The 26,112-nt window shown below is 33.7% G+C and overlaps 1 protein-coding gene across 1 annotated transcript; it reads right to left on the bottom strand.

Annotated features, from left to right (window-relative positions):
* Window positions 1-22,879: 22,879 nt before the first annotated feature.
* LOC120089756 (probable mitochondrial saccharopine dehydrogenase-like oxidoreductase At5g39410) lies at window positions 22,880-25,500 on the bottom strand. The gene is made up of 2 exons (XM_039047142.1): window positions 24,661-25,500; window positions 22,880-23,809 (listed from the first exon to the last, which is right to left on the bottom strand). Exons 1-2 carry the CDS (start codon window positions 25,309-25,311, stop codon window positions 23,132-23,134), a joined length of 1,329 nt encoding a protein of 442 aa, XP_038903070.1. The 5' UTR covers window positions 25,312-25,500; the 3' UTR covers window positions 22,880-23,131.
* Between the last annotated feature and the right edge of the window lie 612 nt (window positions 25,501-26,112).

Genomic DNA, 26,112 nt, shown 5'->3' with positions numbered 1-26,112 from the left:
AAGTATATATAACGGTATTTTAAATATATGTAAAGGTATTCTGAATATATTTAGAAGAAATATAAATTTAATGTTGTTGTATAATATATACTCCATATCTTAATTCTAGCATCGTTTTTGTTGAGTTATATATTTCATATTCTTTGTCATACATACACATGTATATTTAGTTATTTTGTAAATATACCTCATATTATTTGCTACAAATTAGACCATATACGAAGATAGATGGCATCATCAAATTATTTAAAAATCAAATCAAATTCGTAGAGTTTAAATTCTTAAGTAGTGCTCTGAAATGTGTTAGTAATCTTTTTTCCCTATAATAAAAATATTTGATATAGATTGTAGGGGAAATCATTATAGCTGAATATCATATACTAACTATATTATAACAGTCATGTATATTTAAACAACAGAGGTAGATGGTATTGTAGCCGCAATAAGTTCATATATATTTGAAAATGAACCTAAAAACCATAAGTTTGGAAAATTTAAAGGATTTTGAAGAAAAAAGTGGAGAAGGTCACACCTAGGTTAAAGATATATACACACACAATATATATAATCAAATATCACAAAATAACTAATTAAACAGCAATATATATTTAAACAACAATGGTAGACAATACTGCATCTGCAATAAACTCATATATATTTGAAATTGAAAACAGAATGTACAAATACATCTAGATGATCCATTTGGAACCTCAGATTCGTTGACCAGATCGAACCTCGTGCACATGCCATTGGAATGGAGCTATCAGATATGCTTCGATGGTGCTAGAATAGAGTTCATGAATAGATTCGTGAACATATCTAATAAGAAATGAAAAACATAAACACGAATGGAGATCTATTTTGATAATGCTCAGATCAGGAATCAGAGCTGGCTTGAACAACGTGAACATAAAGCTGACAGAACTGGAACGAAGCTGGAACAATTGACGAACGCTTGATGGAGCTCAGATATGGAACCGAAGACAAACACTTAACAGAGCTATCGACGAAAGCCGACAAAGCTCGATGGTCGACGGAGCTAGAACAATCGCTTGAACGGAGATCCACAAAGAAAAAATAAATGAACAATCGAAAGGAGATGGATGGTTGAACAAACGCTCAATGATCAACCCTTCACATGATGGTGGCGAACGGAGATGGATGGTTGAATGAATGCTTGATGGTCAACCCTTCACATGACAGTGGCAAACGGAGATGGATGGTTGAATGAATGCTTGATGGTCTGCTTGAAGAGAGTATATGAAGGAATAAAAATAGGAGATTGAAGAAGAAGAGGAATATTTGGAGGGAAATGGTTTTGGAAAGTGTAAAAAGTTTTGAAAAGTGTAAAAATGATCCCGGAAAGTGTAACCGCTTTTCTTCTCTTAATTTTCCTTTTTTGTCTTTATTTTTATTTTTAAAATGGAGAAGGTTATAATTGTAAATGGACCATAACATTTATGTAAATAATCTATTAAGCTATTTATGAAATAAATAGAGAACAAAAGTCATTATTGTAATGTGAATCTATAGTGAAGGTCTAATAGGTAGAAATCCCTATTTTAAAAAATGTCCAAATGGCTTCTTAATTTGTAACTACCCGTAATATCTAAGTTGATTTCACTTTATGTTTAGGGTTGCTTCCAAGGTTTTTGTCATTCAAGAAAAAGAAGAGTTTCGTCGGTTAATTGTTTGGGCTTAGTATAGAGGTAAATGATTTACTACCGATTCGCTCTTGAACTCCAAGTTGATATTAAGACTGTGAATACATTGAAAGCATGTTCTATTGTGATGGAATGTTCTACCATGGTTGACTGATAGATGATTGTTGAGACTGTTCTGGAAGCTCATGAGTCATGTTACAATGATTGTTGTAATATGTTATGGTGTGATATGATGCATGATAGACTGATGGTGACTGTTAGCACTTCTATCAGACTGTGTACATCCTCTTTGTATATTTCAGCATCTTTATGGAATCACCACCTATGTTTATGATTTTGGTGACTATTCGGAGTCACTACCTATGAAAGCGTGCCTTCGGGTTCACATCTTATGCCTATGCCTATGTTTGAAATGCACACCTTTGTCTTGATAGGAAAGCTAATATGTACACCTAGTGAACCCTGTAGTCATTTACTGCGTATTTTTAAATTCACTCATTTCTTTATATCTTTTTTAGTTAAAGGAAAGGACAGAACGATGAATGATAGGAAGAATCCGTGCTTGAGCCTTGGGACATGACAACGCTTTCGCATATGTTTTTCTTATATTTGCAAGTTTTAGCTTTGTAATTGAACCTTTTTTAAATTCTTTGAATATTTCATTCAGTTTTTTTATTTAATTTGTTTTTATTTTTAGTTAGGGATACCCCGAACATAGATTTTATGTTTTTTATAGGTTTATAATAAAAAAATATTTCATTATTTTGAATTTAGTTAAATCTTGTGAAAATGTCGTTTTGAGGTTTATACATACATGTAGTAATGGTCTAATTTCCATTCTAGATAGTTGGGTCGTCATTACAGTTGGTATCAGAGTCTAAGTTTTTAGGTTATGTAGACTGACTTACATCGTAAGTCCAGAGTTTCCCTACGACTCATCAATAAATTCTTCGTCATTGTCAGGTACGTCTTATTAGTAAAAAGAGAAAAAGAAAAGGGTGTTATGAAATTTTTTACCTATTTATTTAACTTTATGTATCAAGTTATTGGATATAACATATATAGTAACTTGAAAGGAAGTTAGCAATGAGATGAATTTTCAATTGGCGTTATGAAGAAAAAAAAAAGAAGGAAAAAATGGGGTTGCTTGACACTAGTTTATCTCAAAATTTGACTATTAAAATGAAACAGAAATTTTGGTTCAAAGACCTTTAAGTATGACAGAGCTATAGCGTTGTGCTGTGAAGAACATAAGAAAATGATGTACATGTTTAAGCTATCAAATATGTTGTCTATATGAGAATTCACTATGAAATTATGCTATGCTATGCGATGAACAATGAGATTAATGGTGTTACAAGGAGCTCTATCACAACAAGACACGTATCTAGGTATGAGATTGAAGTTGCTCGTAGATAAGTATGAAAGAAGAAAAAGGAGGAATGAATAAATAAATAAATAAGAGACTAATGTATCGCTGTTGGATTTCTAGTTATTGAAGTGGATGCCTCATATATGAAAACTTTAAAGACCTTAATATGATACGATTACGGATTTAAGGATAGTAGGCTCAATAAGGTACTTTAGCAATTTATTATCATGTTGAGGAGTGGAAAAAAATATCCAGGTTAGATAATAAGTGAAACTAGTGGGGAGAAAGCTCATCTCAGAAGTACCCACCTTAGTTGTGGTAGTGAAGAAAGAAAGATAGCTGGTTGGAAAAGAGACCCCAAATCTAAAATGGAGGAAAAAAAACAAGGCAAATAGTAGTTGTTGAGCTAAGGGGTTATCTTTATACAGTGTCTCAAGTTATTTTGGGTTATACCCATGCCATTGTCGAGGTGAGAAGAGGTGTTGGGTATTTTCAAGATGTTCGGAGAAAATAACCTTTTATGGAGAATTGTAGTAATAATAGTATTTGGGAACTATTGATATGGAATGATGAGGCTTTATGAATGAGAAGGTACATAGTTGAACTTATTAAAGAAATTTGAAAGATGTTGATTTTGGGCATAAGTTAGAAACTAGTGAAACCATCATGTTGATTGAAAAGAGAAAAGTAACATTGTTTGAACCAAAATCAACATGTTGATTATATTATATCTGGAAATGAGGATCCTGAACCAAAATCTATTGAAGAATGTCGACATAGAAAAGATTAACTTCAGTAAAAGAAAACAATCGAGGTAGAGTTAAACTCACTTTCAAAACGTTAGGTTTTGGATTAGTAGTTCGAACACCAGAAGGTGTCAAACCTGTGGGATACAAATGAGTATTTGTGAGAAAAATAAATGAAAATAACGTGATCACTAGATATAAAAAAAGACTAGTTGCATAAGGTTTCTCACAAAAATCTGGTATTGATTGTGAGGAGACGTATTCTGCAGTGGTAGATATAATTACACTAAGATATTTAATTGGTCTAACTGTGTATGAAAATTTGGACATACATCTTATGGATGTAGTCACAACATATTTATATGGATCTCTTGACAATAATATTTATGTGAGAATCTCAGAAGAATTCAAGGTACCTGAAACATATAAATCAAATTCTTGAGAAATGTATTCAATAAAGTTACTGAGATTGCTATATGGATTGAAACAATCAGGATGAATGTGATATAATCGTCTTAGTGGATATTTGTTGAAAGAAGGATACCAAAATAATCCAATATGTTCGTATGTTTTTATAATGAAATCACAGTTAGGATTTGCTATTATAATTATATATATCGATGATTTAAATATATTTGGATTTCCCGAAGAGCTTTCAAAGGCAATAAAATATTTTAAGAAAGAATTTGAGATGAAAGATCTCAAAAAAAATAAATTTTTTCTTTGGCTTGCAAATTGAACATTTAGCCGATGAGATATTTATTCATTAGTCAACTTATACAAGAAATTTTTTTGAAAAGATTTTATATGGACAAAGTACATCCATTGAACATTCAAATGAAAGTTCGTTCACTAGATGTGAAGAAAGATATATTTCTACCTCGAAATAATAATGAAGAATTTCTTGGTCTTGAAGTACCATATTTTATTTCAATTGGTGTCCTTATGTATCTGGTTAATAATACAAGATCATATATTGTATTTCAGTAAATTTATTAGCAAGATATAATTCTTCTCCAACAAAAAGACATTGGAACGAAATTAAGCATATACTCCGTTATCTCCGAGGAACGATCGATATGAGTTTGTTTTCTTCAAATAAATCAAATTTTGATCTAGTTGGTCATGCAAATTTTGGATATTTATCTGATCCAATCAAAGTTAGATCCCAAACATGTTATCTATTCATATGCAGAGGAATTGTTGTATCGTGGTGGTCAATAAAACAGACCATAACAGTTACTTTCGCAAATCATGTTGAAATTCTTGCAATTTGTAAGGCTAGTCGAGAATGTGTATGGCTAAGATCAATGACTCAGCACATTCGTGAAACATGTGGCTTGTCTTCGTATTGTCTTCTAATAAAAATCTTCCAACAATATTATACGAAGACAACATAACATGCATATCCCAAATCAAAAGGAGAATATATTAAAGGAGATAGAACAAATCATATTTCACCAATGTTTTTCTACACTCGTGATCTTGAAGAAAATAATGACACCACTGTACAACAAATTGGTTCGAAAAATAACTTGACAGACTTATATACAAAATTATTACCAATTGCAACCGTTGAGAAATCGGTGCACAACATTAGAATGCAACAACTTAGAAATCTTAAGTGATGTTTTGACGAGGGGAGTAAACATATTGTATTCTTTTAGGAGTATATATTAAATGAAATATGTACTCTTTTTCCTTCACAATATTATGATAATAGATGTCTATTAGATGTTCATGCTTAGTGTCCATTAACCATGTGTTATACCCTCATTCCCCCAAGTGTTGTCCATGCGTCTCAAGATTATACGCTATTAATATCTATTTAATCCATCTTCTACCTGCCAAATTACCTATAAATAGTAGCATTTAGTGAGTTTTGTAAGACACAAATACATTGGTGGAAATTCCATGAATTTTGGAGAAAGTGGAGATTTTTTAGTTTCCTATTTTCTACAGTTTTATTTATTTATTCCAAATTTAGTTATTTAGTTATTTTATTTTATTAATTTATATATTATTTAATATTATATTTTTTGATATCTATGTTTCCGTTGTACCTCATTTTTCTCATCAAATTCGTTTTTTTTCTTATTAAATTCCTATCAATCTTACGGGAATTTTCGTTGTTTTTTTTTCTTTTTGTAACTAACGTGTATTTTTTTTAAATAAAAAGAAAAAAAAACTTACGGGAAATTTCGTTGAGAATATTATTTTTTTTACAACTTAATTAAGAAGAAAAGTTTTATACAAAATAATATTCAAAGGAAAAAAAGACTTTATTAAAAAAAAATTCAACATAATTTTTTATTTTATTATTTTTAGGAGATGTTTTCTTATTATTATTAAAAAAAAATCCGGCGACATTTTCCATTTAAGTGAGACGTGGTCAAATAGGGACAAAATATTTAAAATTAAAGTTGGGTCTTAAAAATGGCATTAGGTAAGTCATGTAAAGGTAAGATGGAAGGAGAGATAAAATAGACTTAGCATGGTGTAGACTCTCAAATTAAGATATGAAAAAAAAATAAGAAATTGATTATAAAAAATAGTTTTTTTTTTTTTTAATAAGTTAGTTTTATGAAGTTGAAAATTTTTTAGATTAAAAATAGCAATTTTCACATTAACTAGCTTAAAAATAGCAATTTTTTAGATAACTTTTTTTGGGCACTTATATGCTCTTTAGCCACTTTTTAGATTTCAATGCGCGGCATACATGCTTTAGCGTCATTGCTACTTGCTAGCTTATTTTTTAGCTTCAAATGATTATTAGGCATATGACATTTAAGACATTTTCATTGCTTCTAAAGTTGGTTAAAGGTGTAGCACTTTTTAGCCCATTAGGTTGAGTCATTTAGAAGATTTTAAGTTCAATTCTTGAAATTCTCTAATTAACAAATCCATCGATAGTACTTCTATTATTATGATTGACTTATTTTGTTACGGGTAAAACTTGAACAACATGTTTTATATTATTTTTTGTACTATGTCAAGCAACATGTTCTATGTTGTGCAGATTTTGCTGGGGATTTTTTTCCCTATTATATATATATATATATTTTTTCTTTCTTGAAGATCTTGTATCATGACCGGTTAACCCCTTTTTGAAGTAGAAGTCTTGGAAGAGTCTTTGTGTCTTCTAGAAGTGTAGTTTTAGGAGTCTTCTACTTGTTGATGAATTGACTTTCTGAATGCAAAGTTGTTGACCCTTTGGAATGAGAAGAGTTCATCTATTTATAGGGCTCTCTGATGGGCTTGGGCCCAGTTGACCCATGGATCTGGGCTTGGTTAGCCCATGAGCCTAATTAATTGGACTCGGGTCTGGTCTGTGGGCCTTATTAACTGGATTTTGGCTTATTTTAGCATTTTAGGCCCAAATTAAGCCCATATTTGGGCGTAAATGGACCAACGCCCAAATTATAACGTCAAATTGGGCGAAATTAATTTTACTCAATCCAACGCCTGTGACGAAAACACAGAATTTGTCTTTAACTTTAATTTGAGACACATGACATCTCTTAATTGGTTGATGATTTTGGAATTTCATCATTAATTTAGTAAATGACGTGGCGATTCATGATTGATCCGAAATTTCTCCTCCAACAAACATATTTGTGTGATAAATACTGGTTTTATTAGAAATGTACAAATAAAAGCTTGCGGATCTTTAACAAGGTTAAATTGTGTTGATTGATAATTCCAAGTAAAACCACTTAATAGTTAACAAGTATTGTTAACCATTTATTTTCATTTGAAAGTCAAATTCTAATTGCCAACTAGATAAATCTTCATCGTAATGGGAGAGTTATGAGATAACTCAATCTTTACAAAGGCTTACTTAAAGTCTATATTGTCATATGCGATGACTAGATGAAAACTTATAAACCTTAAAGTAGTGAGAGAATTATGAGATAACTAAAGCTCTGTTATAGCTTATTGGAAGTCAAAATTATCATAATGAATGACAAGGATTGTAGGAAGTTGATAAAAAAAAATTATGTCAACGTCATAAAATTTGAGATAAAGTAGTATACTTAAACTCAATCAGTTTTACGTAGATTTTCATTGATGGGGTCAAACCCAAAGGATATGAATGGATTTACAAAAGAGAGATTTGAAAGTGTAGAACTTGAAAATAGAGATTCTCAAAATAAGACTCTTGGTGTCAGATGAAAATCAGTGATAGAATTAGTGGGTGAAAATAGACTATGAGATTTTTCTCATTGGTTATTTTTATTAGTTTTTAAGCATTATTTGATTCATTGTTGCAAATGAGATATGTAAAAATGAATAACTTCTGTTATGAAAAGGAGTTCAATGTATCTACACAAATTCAAGCAAATTTTCAAAGATTAAATTGCAAAATGTTTGCAAAATTGTGATGTTCATTTGATAAATAAATTTCACAATTAGCATTTTTGAGAATAAGTTTGATAGAGTATAGTAACTCATGACTTTAAATGATGACAATGCTCATATACAGACAATAAAATGAAAAATGGGTATTTACCTATTTTCTATTGATATTTACTCATTATGAATGAGATAGAAATCAATATGAAAGTTTGACTATTTAACCTTCAAATAATTGATTTGAAGTATTTTTGTATATCAAAAGTTCACATAAAGTTGTTAAGACATGCTGCTAAGTTTGTCTCATGCATCTTATTTTTACAAAGTTGTTGTTGAATGTTCGATGCAATAGCTTCAGATGGAATGGTAATCTACCATTCAACAATGAAAATGATATGTCTAAGGGAAAAAGTGTTGAGGGGATGTAAATATTACATGAGACTTCCTTAACATTTAATATACAATTGGTTATTCAAATTGGTAAAATCGATGGTATGACCATTGAGTTTAAAAATTAAAACTTATGAATGATGGTCGTAGGTGTATAAAGTTTGAGATTTGAAGTGGACTACAAGGCAATATTTTGCTTATGAAGTAATAATTTGCATAGTCAAGTATATCCTTAAATATTTGAAAGCTATTTCAGATATAACTTAGTCTATCCACTTTATGAGATAATGTGGTGAAAGGACTAAGTCTGAGGACATATGTAAATGAAGGAAATCTAAATAGAGATCCTTTGAGCAGCGGAAGTGGATCGTTCCAAATCTCATTCAGAATGAACACAACAATTACAGTCTAAACGGAAACAAATAGATTATGCATAATTATAGATTACAACATGCTACAAGAAGATATAAGGGATAGAGTATGCGAACTTTTGAAGAACTCTTCTTCAAGTATCCCTCGATTGTTCACCAAATGGTTCACAACACGAACTCGAACGCAACGAACATAATACGATCTCAACGAATGTCTGAATGAACCTCGAACCCAATCGACTCCAACTTGATTTACGAACAAATTTAGAATACCTCCACAATGGGTATTTTCGGTGTGAGAATCCAGGAGTTGTGGGCTCTGTATGATTTTGGATTGAGGAAAGCAGGAGGTATACGATCGAGTAAGTGGGAGATGAAGACTATCTATCATATAAACGAAATACTCGATCATTTAGAAGATGGAAGCCTATCGTATAGACTTTGCTACTCAATCCTGTAGCAACGATTAAGCGAGTAACTATCGTATAGTAAACTCATAGCTCGATCGTGTATGCTATTGCTTAGTAAAAAGTTTTTACTTGATAGCCTTTTTGTGAGATTTTTTTGAATGAATCATCAATCAATTTTTGGAAAAATATTTTCCTTTTTATCTCACAATTACCATAAAACTTTCAATAATCTCCTACTCAATTCAATTATTAGAGAAAAAGAATAATTAATTATCATATAATTAATATGTTATAAATAAATATAATAATCAACTTATCATATTATATTTATAATTTATAGTTTTAATATTTCATCGTATGAAACATATAAACCATAGTTCTTTTTTTATTTTATGGTATTTAATATAAATCCTCCAATTAATTTATCTAATACATCATATCAATTATATCACATATAATTGAATTTCCTCTAGTTAATTTGAACACTTCAAATTAATCCAAAATCAGATTCTCAACTTGAACCCATTGAGCTACCAAGGGGACCTCATGGACCTGTAGTTTGAAACTCAACGATACGTGAATAACTGATTGAACTCTTTAATCATGAGATCCACCATCCGTTAACTGTTGGCACTACAGATATATTTATGTGTCCACATGACCAATCAACAGTGCGATAACCCTTCAAAAATTGCTCGTAAGTACAATTGGGCCAATACACCGTTTTGACCTGTGTAGTTACATCTAACTCCTTAAGTACCATTGATGTCTCTAATGAACAATAAGTCATAGCCCTACTATGACTGAGTCCTCTCGGGCCAGGAGAGGGTGTGGCCACTATGTTTAAGACCTGAAATCAACCCTTAAGGGAGCAATTTATCTACTTACCTCTACTTCAGGAAATGAGTGAATTCCGTCTTGTGTAGCTGAGTTCCTAGCTCCCCATTCAGACGGATCCCCAAAATGGTAGGCTTATTGAGTTGGAAATCTGGCCACTCTCACCCATAAAAATCAAAGGACTACCTTCATAGGCAGGAGTTCCCAACTTATTCAGGATTAATGTCATGTCACGTATGGTCATTTTAGTGAAATGTAAGTCTCAATTATCAACGATGTTATATAAAGAGACTAATCATCTTGTGGTCCAGTTTTATACAAATTCTTTGTATAGCCCTCGCTCGCATGTCTCCACATGAATGGTCAAGATCAGACAATTTGTAGCACTTTATAACACTTGTAGCATTTACAAAGCAGGCCATATCCGTAGTGTTATCAGGATCAGGTATCCCTCATTTATCCATCTACTACAGACCATTTAGGTTATTACTTAAGTCATGATCCACTTGTATGTCTCACATACATGCTTAAGTTACATGAAATAACCACGAAACTTAGTTTATTGGATTTGAGTAAATGCTTATAAAATAACATTTATTTTATTAATAACAATATGTGTACAAGATGTTTACAAACTACGAGACCACCGGGAGAATTAGGACACCAATCCCAATAATCTCCCACTTGTCCTAATGCCTCGGGAGACTAATGTACAATATACAATAAACTAGGACATATTCTATACCCAGTATCATCTTCCACTTACCCTAGACAAGGTGTCGCATGTCTCATAGACCTAGACTTTCCAGATGACCTTTAAACACTTTAGCCGTAAGAGCCTTTGTAAACGGATCAACGACGTTGTGCTCTGATGCGATCTTTGTGACAATCACATCACCGCGATGCATAATCTTCCCGATCAAATGATACTTCTATTTAATATGCTTGCCTCTTCAGTGACTCCAAGGTTCCTTTGAATTTGCCATGGCCTCGCTGTTATCACAATAGAGTGTGATTGACAAAGACATATTTGGAACAACTTCCAAATAGGTAAGGAACTTTCTAAGTCAAACAACCTCTTTAGCAGCTTCACAAGTGATTACGTATTCGACTTCCATAGTGGAGTCTGTAATGCATCCTTGTTTGATGCTTTGCCAAACTATAACCCCTTAATTCAAAGTGAACACTAAACCTGATGTCAATTTTCGAGAATCTCTATTGGTCTAAAAGTCAGAGTCTGTGTATCCTGTAAGGATCAAATCCTTATCTTCATACACGAGCATATAGTCTTTCGTTCTCCAAAGATACTTGAGGATTGTTTTGACCACCATCCAATGATCTAATCCTGGATTGGACTGATACCGACTGACAATCCCTATTGCATAGCAAATGTCAAGTCTAGTACATAACATTGCACACATGAGGCTTTCAACATCCGATTCATATTTCCTCAATTTATTGAGGTTCTTAGGACATTGCTCCTAGAAAAAATAATTTCATGCCTGAAGGGTAATAAACCACCCTTGAAATTCTACATCGAGTACCTGATCAACATCTTGTTAATGTACGATGCCTGAGACAAAGCCAACTCTTTGTTCTTACGATCCTTTATGATTTGGATCCCTAAAATAAAATGTGTCTCTCCCAATCTTTCATTTGGAATTAAGCAGCTAGCCATTTCTTAATGTTAGTTAGAAAACCTGCACCATTCCCAATGAGTAGGATATCATCCACATACAGTACCAAGAAAGCTACTGAGTTGTTGATGATTTTCTTATAAACATAAGGCTTATAAACATTCTGATCAACGCTAAATGATTTGATCGCACTATCAAATCTAATGTTTTAAGATCTAGATGCTTGTTTCAGCCCATAAATAGACCTATTAAGCTTGCAAACCTTTTGCTCTTGATTTGGAACAATGAATTCCTCTGGTTGAGTCATGTAGATGGTCACCTCAAGATTACCATTCAAAAAGGCAGTCTTGACGTCCGTTTGCCATATCTCATAATCATAAAATGTGGCTATGGACAGGAGAATCCTGATAGTCCATTCCCTCGACCTGGGTATAACCCTTTGCCACGAGTCTAGTGTTGATAAAAATTTATTGAACGCAATTATGTGTGTTGCATGTCTTAAGCTATGCGTTTAGGCCCATGCGTTGGAGGTCATGTGTTGGAATGGAAAGTATGCGTTAATCTAGTATACAATGACCATGCGTTCCTATCACAAGTTTTCTTGCCTTCTCGCCAAGTATAATGAGAACTCAAGTTTCTCGGGTAATCTGAGGTTGAACACAGGGACTTGTAACTCAATAATGCTTGTGAAGTAATGCGTTTGAGGCGATGAATAAAAGTAAAAAGAAGTTAAAGGATTACACACTACTCCTACTCCTAACTAAACAGATTGAGTAATGGAAGTCTTGCAATGAGAATTGGTAGATATGCAACAACCGTTAACACATATTAATGTTTATTATCTTATATCACTCGAGTAATCCCAGCTTGTCACACTAACGTATCGCACACCTCTCGGTGGTCAGCCGCATGACTATATCTCTATAATGCATGGTTGCGTCGAGCATAAGACCGTGCCTATCTCTAGGAATAATGCATACTTTATTTTAGTGCGTTCCATCTCTTACCTTCTCAGGCAGTTAGATGCGACTAATTAACTTATAGACAAGTATTGCAACAGCCCATCGACAAGCATTGCTATAGCCTCTCACCAAGCAAAGAAGATTAACTCACTATATTCGCACAACGTGCACCTCTCGATAGGTTGCTACATGCGTCCTATCTCTAGGCTACACGATTGAGCATGCGATTGCCTTTGATAATTAAACGATGAATGTAAACAATGATCAAGATAAAGACAATGAAGAAGATGGAATTGAAGGACTTAAAATATGTATTGATTACAAAATGTCTTAATATCTTAAGCTAAAATGTAATACAACACAGAGATCAGAGAAGAAATGAAAGACTCTGCATCAAGGCTGCTGGTGGTGCCATGGATGGATGGTGGAGACGTCTCTCTTGAGCTCTATCTTCGACGAAAGCCCTGGTCATCACTCGGATTGGTTTATGGAGATGAAGAATCCTTATAGAAAATCTCGCTCATGCTCTCATCTGTGATCACAAACCTTTGCCTTAAGGCAGAAGTTCGGATACTTTGAAGTGAAGGTCCAAGGGCTATTTATAGAGTTTAAACGCCGACAGCAATCATGATTACGTCCTGGCTCATTGTTGCCTTTGTCGCGGTATGGGCAATGTCTTATCATCTTATCTTGTTGATACTCCCAAGGTATGCGTTTGAGCTTATTTCAACTGAAGTATCAATGCATTCCACCCATCTTGTGATCACCCTTCTATTATGGTTATAACTTCGTAACCGCAATCTCCTTTCGATGACCGCATTCGCTTGACGACTGCAACTTCTATGCGATGGACGCATGCGGTCGATGGTCGCAACACCCGTGTGTCGAATGTATACATTCGCCTTTGCGATGGAAAGATTCCCTGCATGCGGTCGTCTTTGCTATAGCCCAGCTTCTGCGTATGCGATTGTCTTTGCGGTCACCTGGCTTCAACGTATGCATTTGATTCCTGCGATAGCTACAAAAATAGACAATTTGACATGGAATAACGCATAATATTGGGTTAGCTAGGATTTTCAATGCTGATTGATGCAAACTCAATTTTTCAAAAATTCTAAGTATTATCAGCGTATTTTCTACTTGTCAACCTTCATAATTCTAAATAAAAGGCTTATAATAACTGGCATATCTGCCAGTTATCATCTAGCCTTAAAGGTATGCACCTTTCTATCTACACCTAGTTTTTTCTTGTAGATCCACTTACAACCTATAGGTTTTACCCCATCAAGCTGATCCACAAGTTCCCAGACAGAATTAAAGTACATAGACTCCATTTTCTGATTCATGGCTTTAATCCACTCATCTTTGTCAACATCCTCTATTGCTTGCTTATAAGACAATGGATCCTCAACCCCATCATCAGACATGATGTTTTGGGCTTTAGTCAAACCCATATAGCGTTCCGTGGTTTTGCAACCCTCCCACTACGTTGAAGCAGTCTCAACTTTTGAGATGATTGACTAGATGAACCGATATCAACAATTCTTGTTGATCTATCAATCTGTTCAACAACTCTTGTTAAACTCTCAGTAGTCTCATTAGAAATCTATTTAAAACAAGCTTACTTTGTGGTTTATGATCCCTAATGTGGTCTTCTTCCAAGAAGATAGCGTCTGTCGACACAAACACCTTGCTCTCACTTGGATCATAGAAGTATCCACCCCTCGTTTCTTTGGGGTAGCCTACAAATAGGCATACTTTCGAACGTAGTTTTAACTTTTTAGGGTTAGCCACTAGCACGTGGGCTGGACATCCCCAAATCCCGAAGTGGTGTAAACTACCTTTATGGCCTCTCCATACCTCAAAAGGTGTTTCAGAAACATTGTTCAAAATATAAACTGCAGTCTCCACTACAAATCCCCAAAACGAGTTTGGAAGATGAGCATAACTCATCATAAACCGAACCATGTCCAACAGGGTTCTGTTTCTCCTTTCTGATACACCATTCTGTTGAGGTGTACCTGGGGCTAAGAGTCGGGACGTAATTCCATGTTTTATCATATAGTTCTGGAACTCTAAGTCCATATACTCTCCACCACGATCAGATCATAGTGTTTTTATCTTCTTACCTTACAAGTTTTCAACTTCAACCTTATACTCCTTGAACTTTTTAAGGGTGTCAGACTTATGTTGCATTAGGTATAGATATTCGTATCTTGAATAATTATCTATGAAAAAGATGAAATATTCATACCCATCTCGAGCTCTAACACTCACCGGATCACAGAGGTCTGAATGTATAAGCTCCAAGGTTTCCTTGGCTCTATAATCTTTTCCAGTAAAAGGTCGTTTATTCATTTTGCCTTCAAGGAATGATTCACATATTGACAAAGAGTTTTCTTCTAAACCATTTAGAAGTCCACATTTCACCAACTTCTCAATCTTATTGAAGTTGATGTGTCCTAAAATTAGATGCTAAAGATAGGCGTTTTACTTAGGAAAAACCTTTGGTCTTTTTGCAGTTGTTGCTGTTATGAACATTTCAGTATTAAGCAAGACTTTTATGACTAGTACATATAAGTTATTCTCTATTGAACCAAAACCAATCTCCATACTATTCTTGAAAATAAACACTTTATTCTCAGAAAAAAAGACAAAATAACTTTGTTCAATCAGACAAGAAACTGAAATTAAGTTCCTTTTGTTATGAGAAACTACATAAACATTATCCACTAATAGATAACGTTTCTTGTCTAAAAATAACTTTAGTCTGCCTATAGCAACAACTGAAACAACCTCACCAGTACTGTCTCGAAGAGTCAACTCTCCATCTTCCAACTTTTTTCAGGAATTAAATCCTTGGTAGGAAGAACTTACATGATTAGTAGCACCTGAATCTAGTATCCAAGTAGAATCATCATTCTTTACCAAACGTGTCTCCAAGACAAATAAATCACATTTACTGTCTTTAGACTTCTTCCTCTTTTGGAGAGAAGTGGGATCAGTATCAGAACCTATATAAGCTTCAAGTTCCATTTCAGAGAACAATTCTCGTTGATGAACTTCATCAGAGTCAGCAACAATTGCTTTCCTTTTTAGTCCCTTGACATTCAAGAAAATCTGGAGGTTATCTTTGGAATTGACACTATTGGTTTCTTTGTCATCCATCCGTTTTTGCTCAAAAAATAAGAACTTACGTTCAAACAATTCTTGCAAAGTCCATGATCTGACGTGCAATGACCATGTTCTCAACCCTTTTGGCCAATGCATCAGGTATGCTAGCCAAGATGTGAAGTCGGGCCATCGAATTAGCCTTCATCCACACCTTATATGCATTACGAACATTATACGGTGCATCAAGGGTTGAGACTTGAGGACACTCCTCCCTCAATCATGACAAACTCGAGGTCGTTTACCACGAAATATATTTTAAGAGACTTATTCCAATGTATGTAAACGGTCAAATTATAAGAGGCAACTAACGGAAAATCATACAATGACGTGTTGCTGAAAAAATAAACACATTGATCTACATTAGATTCTAGCAAATACTCTTTAAAACAAATCCAATCTTGTTTAGCAAAATCTAAATGAACTCCATGTGACATCTAGTTTTGCAATGACGCTTCAGTGGTTTAAGACAAAAGCCATCGATGGGTAGTCAATTTATCTCTCATTTGAATTGAGACACTCTTAACCAGTCATTATACTAAAACAACTCTTGTTCCTATAACGACTAGGCATCATTGATTTGGTCAAGAAATCATTAACTTGCTTAACAATTTTCCGTAAGTGTGACCCTTCATTTTAGATCCTAGAGTTCTACCCCAAGCAGTCAATCTGAAGGGAAAAAATCGGATTGGAGCAAAAACTAAAGCAACCTTATCCAAATCTAGAGTTCACCTTGATATTGACCAACCGCACAAACCATCTGAAGGGGGACGCTCCCAGGGCGCCACGAGGCCGTGCAAGAAGATCTCATGGTGCAAACCAATGAAGAAGACCACAGAACATGATGACACACATCTTTCTCCCACTTATTATAAATACTCTCTCCATCCATCTTGATATTGACTCATGCAAACATCATTTGAAGGGGGATGCTCTCAAGACACCACGAGGCCAAGCACAAATCTCACAGTGTGAACATTTAGGGAGAAACGTGAGTGGAATTGACATATCATATATATCTTTTCCTCTCTTTGAGTATTTTAAAACCTAGGGTTTAGTTTACTTAGAAAAAATATGGTTAATTATTTTAACTAAGTGGCTGTTTAGGTTTGCCCAAAAGTAACTCTTACTTTGGAAAGTTAAATAACTTTTGATCATCATTCATTAAACTCTTTAACGAAGTCTTTGATCAAACATTACATGCTTGTAACAAATCTATCTAATTCATCTTTCCAAGTAGGGGTGTTTCGTTTTTGTCAGCTTAAATACCCTAGCCTAGCTAGAACCTGCCTTAGAAAAAAGGTCCCTTATAGATAAATTTATTACAAATTTAATTTTTTATGGAAATCAATTTAATCCTATTAAACCGATTCAAAAGATTAAACTTAGGTATCTAATCTCATTAGAACCATGAACTTAGGTCTATCTCAATCAAATTTTAAAACTCTTTTAAAACATGATTTTACCTAAGTTCGCATGGAATTCTTTCTTATTGATTTTAGTTATAATTTCCATTATAACTCTTATAAAAGGAAACAACTAAAATCAACCACAATGTGAAGCAACACATACTCAAGGCATTTATAACTCTTATAAATTAATCTAAGTGTCATGCTCCATGCATTGTTCATTCATTACTACTTTTATATAACTCTTATATAACAAAGCAATGAACCAAACATACATGCTCTCATATACCCTTGTACTATAACACTTATAATATAAAGATGATGCATGAATATGCTTGATGCATGCATAAATATAACTCTTATATTATATGATGCATGAGCATGCTTTAATGTAATATCATCATGCGATCTACTATATTACAATACTTATAATATAAAGATGATGCATGAACAGAAACATAACCTAAGGTGGGTTTTAAATCTATATGTCATACATTATGGCATATAAACAAACATACAGCTCATGTACATTAGATAAAAGTTGATGAACCGGGATAATTAGCCTCAAATCCTTAAGAATAAAGCTAACTATTACAAAGAGCATTGTGTCCAATAGTTTAAACAGGCGAACCAGGTCTTGAACTGTCCGGGTGAAGTCGCGTCTCTTGATCGTGTAACAGCTCTTTGTGATATTCTAGCAATGTTGTATAAGCATAAACGATCATTTAGCAATGATCGAGTACCTTTGACTATGCGATGAAGCATGAAGGTCACGCGATCGTGCAATGCACATCGTGTAACACATGCCTTAAACGATCAAGTAGACGACAACTATGCGGTGAAGCATGATAGTCTAAACGATCACGGAGCAAGCGTCAAGTATCGTATACCAAGTGATCGAGTAGCTAGTAACTATGCGATGAAGCATGCTGAACTACATGATCGTTTAGTGCGCATGCCTATTAAACGACGAGTATAAAAAACTCTATACGATCGTTTACCTCAAGCGTCCACACGATCGAGCAACCAACGCAACACGATAGAGTAAACTCTTTACTCAATCGTTTAACATCAATTATACGATCGTTTAGTAAATACTACACGATCGGGTATAACTTTTATACATGATCATTTAGTCAAATCTCAACGATCGTTTAGCTTGGGCTACATGATGCGACCAACCTTTGGTCTTCTTTCTCAATGAGAACAACATCTCCATGCTTTGAAACTTCATCACGAACGACTCAAAACACTTCAAACACTTTGAGACTCGATTGCTTGTTAATTATACCAAAACATGTAGAGGCCCTTATAAATTAACACTTTGTAAACTTAAAGAAAGCTTTAAACAGAGACAATTATTCCGTAAACATCCATCAATACATCCACAAACATATTTAACTCTTAAACGTATTGTAGAAAACTTAAAACCCACCATGACTGTAAAAGAAGTTCAATACAACAATGAAATTTGGAATATCAAAACAACCTGGCTCTGATTCCAATTGAAGGAAATCTAAATAGAGGTCCTTTGAGCAGGGGAAGTGGATCGTTCCAAATCCCATTCAGAATGAACACAACAATTACAGTCTAAACGAAAACAAATAGATTATGCATAATTATAAATTATAGCATGCTATAAGAAGATACAAGGGATAGAGTATGCGAACCTTTGAAGAACTCATCTTCAAGTATCCCTCGATTGTTCAGCAAATGGTTTACAGCACGAACTCGAACGCAACTAACAGAATATGATCTCAACGAACGTCTGAATGAACCTCGAACCCAATCGACTCCAACTCGATCCACGAACGGATTTAGAACACCTCCACAATGGTTTACCTTGGTATTCTCGGTGTGAGAATTCAGGAGTTATGGGCTCTGCATGATTTTGGATTGAGGAAAGCAGGAGGTATACGATCGAGTAAGTGGGAGATGAAGACTGTCTATCGAAATACTCGATCATTTAGAAGATGGAAGCCTATCGTATAGACTTTGCTACTCGTTGTGTAGCAACGATTAAGCGAGTAACTATTATATAGTAAACTCATAGCTCGATCGTGTATGCTCTCTATGTTATCGCTTACTAAAACCCTTTTACTTGATATTTTTTTTGTGAGATTTTTTCGATGAATCATTAATCAATTTTTGGAAAAATATTTTCCTTTTTATCTCACAGTTACCATAAAACTTCCAATAACCGCCCACTCAATTCAGTTAAGAGAAAAAGAATAATTAATTATCGTATAATTAATATGTTATAAATAAATATAATAACCAACTTATCATATTATATTTATAACCTACGGTTTTAATATTTCATCATATGAAATATATAAACCATAGTTCTTTTTCTATTTTATGGTATTTAATATAAACCATATTTAGATTAAATCCTCCAATTAATGCATCTAATACATCATATCAATTATATCACATATAATTGAATTTCCTCTTATTAATTTGAACACTTTAAATTAACCCAAAATTTGATTCTCAACTTGAATTCATTGAGCTACCAAGGGGACCTCATGGACCTGTAGTTTGAAGCTCAAACGGTATGTGAATAACTGATTAAACTCTTTAATCACGAGATTCACCATCCATTAACTGTTGGTCACTCCACTAAAGACCGACAACTGTACTCTTCGCACTACATATATCTTTCTATGTCCATATGACCAATCAACAGTGTGATAACCCTTCACAATTCACCGTTTTGCCTTGTGTAGTTACATCTAACTTTGTAAGGGGCCGTTTGGATTGAGGTTTTCTCAATGGCTAGGAATTAAGGATGTCTGGGAATTATATGTCTGAAAATAAAATTACTGGGAATCAAGGATGACTATGTTTGGTTGTGCATGGGAATACTATCAGAATTTTGTGAACAAAAATTGTGTTTGTGTTTAATTTATATGAAATTAAGCATGAAAATCTTATTATAATTGTAATAGATCGATAATTTATTGAATATAAATTGTGCTTATGTTTAATTTATGAAATTAAGCATTAAAATCTTATTGTAATTGTAATAGATTAATAATTTAAATAACAAATAATATTCAATATATCAATAAAAAATTAATTAATTATGAATCTATAATAATTTTAATTATAAATATTCAATATTTTAATTATAACTATAAATATTTTAATAATTTTATATTTAAAATTAACCGCATTTTATGAACATCATACTAATTATAATCTAACACTTAATCATTTTTATTATTAATTAAGTTCAACATTAGTAATTTCACTTGTAATTAAATAATATAAGAAAATATATTTAAATGGACAATATATTATATAAAAGATAAAGAAAACGAGATAAAAATACGATATATTAATAAAGAATACTAAAAGGTATTTTGTAAATATGATATGTAATAATGAACGGAGTAATAAAAAATAAACACAATAAATAATTAACTTCTTATAAATAACCAACGATAATTATATGTTCATAATGAATGATCAAATTAAAATTAATCTCCCTAAATTACTTGATTATTAAAAAAACTATAAAGTAATCAATTACTATTATTGAAAATGAAGTTTAATACTAACTAAATTTAACTAATCCAAGTTTACTAATTACATATATTTAAGATATTATTAGTTAATAAATAAATAATTTATGTAAAAAATCATTCCATTCATTTAATAAATTTTTATTATAAAAATAAGTCAAGTAAATATTTTAATATATCATTATTGATTTATTAAAATAAATATTTATATATTTTTGTTAAATTAATATTAATTAATTAATTAGTTAACTATATTCAAAGTGAAATATATGTAAAATGAAAAACAGAGAGGGGAAAAGAGAAAACCCATAGTTTTTTTAAGGGAATGGAAAACACTTATATGTGGGAAATGAGAACGCTTGGGAATAGCTTATTCCCAGGCAAATGGGTGAAAACTGTGAAATAAACATGGGAATTAGATACCTATGCCAATTCTCATGTAGAAAGCATGCCAACCAAACGGCCCCGAAGTACCACTGATTCCTCTAATGAAGAATAAGTCATAGTCCTAGTCCTCTCGAGGCAGGAGAGGGTGTGACCACTATGTTCAAGACCCGGAATCAACCCTTAAGGGAGCAATTTATCTACTTATCCCTGCTTTGGAGAAGGAGTGAATTCCGTCTTGTGTAGTTGAGTTTCCAGCTCCCCAATCAGACAAATCCTCGAAATGGTAGACTTGTTGAGTTGGCAATCTGACCACTCTCACCCATACAAATCAAAGGACTGTCTTCATAAGTAGGAGTTCCCAACTCACTTAGGATTAAGGTCATGTAACGATGGTCATTTTAGTGAAATGTAAGTCTAAATTATCAACGACGTTATATAAAGAGACTAATCATCTTGTGGTCCGATCTTATACAAACTCTTTGTATAGAATACCCTCGCTCGCATGTCTCCACATGAATAGTCAGGATCAAACCATTTCTAGCACTTTACAACACTTGTAACATCTACAAAGCGAACCGTATCCATAGTGTCATTAGGATAAGATATCCCTTCTTTATCCATCTACTATAGATCATTTAGGTTATTATTAAGTTATGATCTACTTGTATGTCTCACATACATGCTTAAGTTACATGAAATAACCATGGATCTTAGTTTATTGAATTTGAGTAAATGTTTATAAAATAACACTTATTTTATTAATAACAATATGTGTACAAGATATTTACAAATTACGAGACCACCGAGAGAATTAGGAGATCAATCCCAACAGAATGAAACAAACCTCTTGGTGGTGACCAGATGGTTCTTGTTGACATAAGAGTTTGAAATATATAAAAGGATTCTCTAAGCTAAAGTGGAAGAGAATTTTCTAGAATGTCTAGGACTATAAGACATGTCTCTAGTGCATTAAAGCAAATGGAAGAGCATGTTGGGTATAGAGGACACCCTAGGATACATGTCTCACTGCCTTTAGTGCAAGTAGAGTTTGTTGGAATGTATATCTTAAAGCCTTGTAGTTATATGTTATTTGAAATAATGGTTGATTAATCTATATATGTAATAATCCATTAAAGAAAGATCCAAGGTTATTTTATGTCCAAGGTTATTTTATGTAACTTAAATATGCATGTGGTTGACATACAAATGGATCATGTTTAAGTGATAATCTAAATAGTTTGTAGTATATGAATAAGGTCGAGTACCTTATCTTGTTGACGCTATGGATACAACACACTTTATAATTCTTATAATAGTTGTAAAGTGTTACAAATGATCTGATCTTGATCATTCATGTGTAGACATGCGAGTGGAGGTATCCTATATAAAGAATTTGTATAAGACCTGATTATGAAATGGTTAGTGTCTCTTTATAACACTGTTACTTGAACAGACTTACATTTCACTAGAATGACCATAGGTGACTCGATCTTAATGCTGAGTAAGTTGTGACCTCTTGAAGACGAACCTTTGATTTGTATGAATAAGAGTCTAGGATCATAATCAATGTTAAATGTTTCTCATGAGTCTAGGACCTTAATCTGTGTTAAGGCTAGGTGAATACGAGGGCAACAAATGAAACAAACATATATAATCCACCCAAAAAAGATCAAAAAAAAAAAAAAATCTCAAACTATAGTTTAAACCAACAGACTAATCTGCCAGTTGATACATCCCTAAAGTATACCACATATAACTTTTAGATGGAAAAAGAAACTTTCTATACATGTTCTGAAAAAAAAAATAAAATAAAAGAACAAAAAAATAAAAGCAAAAACACAAACACAAACAAAAACAAAAGCATTACTGAAATGCAACTTCTGTAACTAAGCATTCTTTGAAATGACATCAAAAGATATTCCATTCTGTTGGAGTCTTTGCTGGAGATCAGTTGACCCAAACACAATGCCTGGAGTAAGAGTTCCTCCTTGTGGCAGAGCCTCACGTTTGCTTAGAACAATCAATGCACATTGAACAAGGATGATTGCAGTTGTTAGATACCCGATCTCGGGCCCCATCACTCTCGTTACGATTTCCATATCGGGTTCTGCATTCCCCTCACTGTTGCTGCTGCTAAAACCATGGCCAACAAACCACATTTTGAATGAGGCGCTATTTACCCCATCTTCCGAAGGACCCTTCCTTCTGAACCACCCGAGACTGAAAACCAAAGGGAACGTCAAGAGAAGCCACCTTCCGAGTGAAGTTCTAGCCAAAAGCCCAATGAGCATCCCAACTGTGATGATTCGCAGAATGCCAATCAATGACTTTGAGCCAAGTTTTACTCCAAAGTGAGCTGGCTTCACCGACGACCAAAACGTCTTCCTCTGTTCAATCTCGTCAGCACTCTCATTAACACCAGGAAGACCTTGAGGGTTTTCAGCTAGAGTAGAGAGTGTTCTTCGAACTACAGAGGAATCGGCTGAAGGTAATCTTACAGCCCAAAGGCCTATGTCCTTCTTGTGTTCGATAGTAGGCCCTTTAGGAGGAGGAGGACCAGGAATCTAAGAGACAACAAAATTCACAACACAAGAGTGTGGACGCTCAATTTCAACACAAACACTTGATAAAAAAGAAATGATCACAAATAACAAAGACTTCCCTCAAGACAGATGCTCAAAGCTAGCAAAGATATAGTACATTTATGCACAAAGTTACCAATAAAGTTTCCCACAGTTTGAAACAAAATTGAAAGGTAGCATAATTAATAGTTTATAGACCTATTAGACATTTTGTAAAGTACATGAACCAAATAAATACAGAATTAAAAGTTCATACACTAAATTTGGTTGTATTCATAGTTATATTATTTACGATTTTGGTCCTAGAATTTGGAGGAATACACTATATAAATTCTCTAATTCTTTTGATGCCTCCGAATATGTAATATACTTTTTTCAATCTAATAATAAATCACTCTCCCCCTCGACGATGTAGGGACACAACTAACATACGGTTAGTAAACCACATAAATCTCTGGGTCAATTTCTCTAAACTTTATGTTTTCTTGCTTTCTTTGATTGTCGGTTTCTTAATACAAGCCTAAATGAGCCCTTATTATAGAGTGAGTTGAGCATACCTTTTAGTTATTACTCAGAATCACTTGAAGAAATTATGGCAAACTCTAGTAATCTAAGGCATGACACGTTCACATTAAGCTGCCAAGATATGATGCTGTAAACCTCATCTAGCTACTTTTATAGATTAAAGCACAATCAAAAGGAGTTAAAAAGAGATGTAGTGTATTAAATGTTAGAAATGGCTTTTCAAAACTGTTCATCAGCTGGCAATCAGTCCCTAAACATCCTCACAAACTGAAATATTCAGTAACGTAAAATTGGGGAAACTTCCTCACCTTAGGCCGAGGTCTTCTGGGCCTCGAACGCCTCAATTTCAATAACTGGTCGGCATTAGCAACACCCAAAACAGCCGATTCAAAAGTCCCGAAGTTCCAAACTACTCTTCTCTTCGATTCCAAGCTCATATACGCCTCGATCCGATTCGGCGCCGATTGCCCGACCCACTGCCTCGAATTGAAAATAAAACCCAATTCAGCAGGAACTGAATCAAACCCACAAGCCGAAACCACCAAAGCCCCACTCTGAACCGCCCTTTCATGATAATTAGCTTCCATTTTCTCCATGAACTCAGGCTCCCCACAGATGTCCAAGTAATCGCATCCTGTCTCGACGCAGGCCGCAACCACCGGCTCGCCGTAGTAGCGGAAGGGTCCGACGCAGTTGAGAATGAGGTTGGTTTGGGTGCAGAGGCGGCGGATGGATTGTGGGTCGGCAATATCGGCGATTAGGAGAGGAATCGGCGGCGGAGAGTGGGGATGGGCTGCCCATTTGAGGGTTTCGGTCAGTTTCGTGAGGTTTCGACCGGCAAGAGCGAAAGATTTGAGAGGAAAAGAAGAGTTGAGGAATTTGAGAGCTTCTCGGACAACGTATTTGCCTGTGAAACCAGTGGCTCCTAAGATTATGAGATCGTAAGGAGGTTCTTCCATTGTTTAGTTTATGCTCTTGGTGAGTTTGAATGAAGGTACTCTTCAACTTCGAACACCCTTTTTAATACCTCCATTTTAGGATCAAAGGGATGAAGATCACCAAATTTATAGGGAAAAAAACAACAAAAAACTGCACATTCCGTCACTGCCCACTGGCTGAGGTCAAGGATGAGGAATGTAAAAATTTATCCATTCCTTATTTACTGGAAAATGAGGAATGCATAACTATCCATTTAAGGATGAGATCATCGGATCAAGCCCTCGCCCACACTTTTTTTTTTTTTTGAAAAAAAAAAATTCTTTTTGTTTTCTACATTTTCAAATAACGTAATTACTATTTATCTTTAAGCTAATTGAATATTATATTTTTTTTAAAAAATATTAAATTCCAATTTATTTTGGTTTATTGAATTTTAATTTCTTTTTAGTACAAACGAAGCACTATTAAAATTTGCAAATTTATCGAGTAATACTATCTTCCCATCTTTTTCTACTTTTACATTTATCAAAAAAGTCCATTTTTTCTCCTATCTCAATTTTTCATATTTGTCGAGTAACTTTATTTTCTTCACTTAATTTACTATTCACATTGAGAAACTTCATCTTACAATTCTACACTCTAAACATAACTTTCTAATTCAATCATATTAACTCCAGACTTATTACGTCCACTTAGTGGGCCAAATGTCCCTTTAGTCTCATATTGTTAAGGTTTATCTCTAATTAAGACCAAATACATCTATACTTGTTCATGAACTAAATTGTAAGTTATAAGACAAACAAAGATACTATAGAAAATTT

Source organism: Benincasa hispida, chromosome 11, assembly GCF_009727055.1.
Source record: "Benincasa hispida cultivar B227 chromosome 11, ASM972705v1, whole genome shotgun sequence".
In the NCBI taxonomy this organism is placed as follows: domain Eukaryota; kingdom Viridiplantae; phylum Streptophyta; class Magnoliopsida; order Cucurbitales; family Cucurbitaceae; genus Benincasa; species Benincasa hispida.
The sequence above is the reverse complement of the archived record's forward strand: the minus strand, read 5'-3'. Positions and strand labels throughout refer to the sequence as shown.

Excerpts from the sequence above, each read along its gene's own strand:
- LOC120089756 (XM_039047142.1), bottom strand. The coding sequence starts at position 25,311 with ATGGAAGAACCTCCTTACGATCTCATAATCTTAGGAGCCACTGGTTTC. Across the intron at positions 23,810-24,660 it reads CCAGAAGACCTCGGCCTAAG|ATTCCTGGTCCTCCTCCTCC; the intron begins GTGAGGAAGTTT and ends GTTGTCTCTTAG.